The following is a 1,734-nucleotide window of genomic DNA, read 5'->3' as shown; positions in this document are numbered from 1 at the left end:
TAGAACGGTAGAAGTTTCACTTCTTTCATTAATCTTGATGTCGTTCCTTAAAGTTTGGTCTATAAGTGTACTTTTCCTAATCATTCCCCTGTGTTTATAGGAAATGAATACGAGGGCTAACCCGAGGAGAGCGGAAGAAGAAATTGGAAATAAGGAAGTTCCTCTCCAAGATGTTCAAGCTGGCCAAGTCCGTATGGGTGAACAAGAGAATGAGGTTTCGGTTGATCCCCGACCATGATTAATGAAGAGATTAGGGTGGCTTTTCTAACCCTAGCTCAAGCCATGACGACTCAAGCTAACCGAGATGTGGGGCCTAGGGTAAATGCTAATTAGAGTACCGCGGCCCCAAGATTGAGAGACTTCGTGAGGATGAATCCTTCTATCTTTTTGGGCTCTAGAATTGGAGAAGATCCCCCAGGATTCTTGGATGAGATTTTCAAAATTGTGGATGCTATGGGTGTATCTTTTAGAGAGAAAGCGGAATTGGCTTCATACCAATTGAAGGAGGTGGCCCAAATTTGGTACACTCAATGGAAGGCAAATAGGCTGGAGAAAGCGGGTCCTATAGAATGGGAGGAGTTTAAGGAATCATTCTTAGGTAAGTACTTTCCCCTAGAGAAAAGGGAGTGCAAAATTGAGGACGTCATTAATCTTAGGCAAGGTAATATGAGTGTGGAGGATTATGCTTTGAAGTTCTCTATGTTGTCTAGGTATTCTCCATCTTTGGTGTCTAACCTTAGAGAGGAGATGAGTAGGTTTGTTACCGATGTATTTGACTTGGTGAAAGAGGAATGCCGTACGACAATGCTCCATGGTAACATGAACATCTCTAGGCTTGTTGTGTGTGCTCAATCTATAGAGGAGTCCAAGATGACTAGGATGAGGAAAGACCTAAAAAGGGGTAGGTATGAGGATAAACGACAACCTAGGTTTAAGAAGAGGGCTCCAAATTAAGATTTCTCAAGTGGTCCTAAGGTTAACCATGAAGGAGGTGGTGGTTCTCAATTTGCTAAGCCTACTTGCTCCACTTGTGGAAAGAAGCATTTTGGGAAGTGTCTAGCCAGTACTAGTGGATGCTATGGTTGTGGGAAGAATGATCACAAGGTGAGAGATTGTCCCACCCTCACGGCTAGACGAAGGGAGGCCAAGCAAGCATCACATGGTGGCCCAAATCTTGATGATCAAAAGAAGACTCGTTTCTATGCTCTCCAAGCTAACAAGGAGGCCAATCCGAATGGAGGTGCCGGTAAGTTATAGTTCCTTCATTTTGTGATGAAGTCCTTATGTGTTGTTCATGATAGTCTAGTTGGGTTCCTTCTAAGTGAGGGATGGTCTATTGAATAATAAGGTTTTGAGAGTATTGATGTCCTTGTCTCTTTCCTTCTATTCTACTCAAGCTTGAGACTTAGAGAGTTTCTAGTAGCATGATGCATGTTTTGGAGTCTAGTAAAATGAGTTTTCATGGTCTCCTTATCTTATGCATGTTTTCATGAGTTTATGTTTACATAAGAAAAAGAGCTTTAATAATTTTGTCCCTCATGTTGTTATGCCTCTAGGATGAAATGCCTAAATGTGTATTCTTGAAAATGTTGCATAATTGTGCTTTTATGGGAAATTTGCATGATGTCTAAATAATATTGGTTGGAGAAGGAAGTTCCTCCAATTTAATGAGAAAAGCTAAGTTTTTATGCATAACGAGTTTGTAGATGTAGTTCCTACCTTCTTTTTGTGTTT

The 1,734-nt window shown here is 41.0% G+C and overlaps 1 protein-coding gene across 1 annotated transcript; it reads left to right on the top strand.

The window, feature by feature from the left end:
- Positions 1 to 369: 369 nt before the first annotated feature.
- On the top strand, positions 370 to 1,257 carry LOC125824280 (uncharacterized). Its single transcript, XM_049503626.1, has 2 exons — positions 370 to 901; positions 989 to 1,257. Exons 1-2 carry the CDS (start codon positions 370 to 372, stop codon positions 1,255 to 1,257), a joined length of 801 nt encoding a protein of 266 aa, XP_049359583.1.
- The last annotated feature ends 477 nt before the right edge of the window (positions 1,258 to 1,734 follow it).

Source organism: Solanum verrucosum, unplaced genomic scaffold (assembly GCF_900185275.1).
Source record: "Solanum verrucosum unplaced genomic scaffold, falcon-dt-bn FXZP01000068.1, whole genome shotgun sequence".
NCBI classification, from domain to species: Eukaryota; Viridiplantae; Streptophyta; class Magnoliopsida; order Solanales; family Solanaceae; genus Solanum; species Solanum verrucosum.
The sequence above is the reverse complement of the archived record's forward strand: the minus strand, read 5'-3'. Positions and strand labels throughout refer to the sequence as shown.

Bases quoted from the DNA above. Each gene is read 5' to 3' on its own strand.
- LOC125824280 (XM_049503626.1), top strand. From the start codon at position 370: ATGAATCCTTCTATCTTTTTGGGCTCTAGAATTGGAGAAGATCCCCCA. The intron at 902-988 runs GTAGGTATGAGG...TTAACCATGAAG, and splicing joins GAGGAAAGACCTAAAAAGGG to GAGGTGGTGGTTCTCAATTT.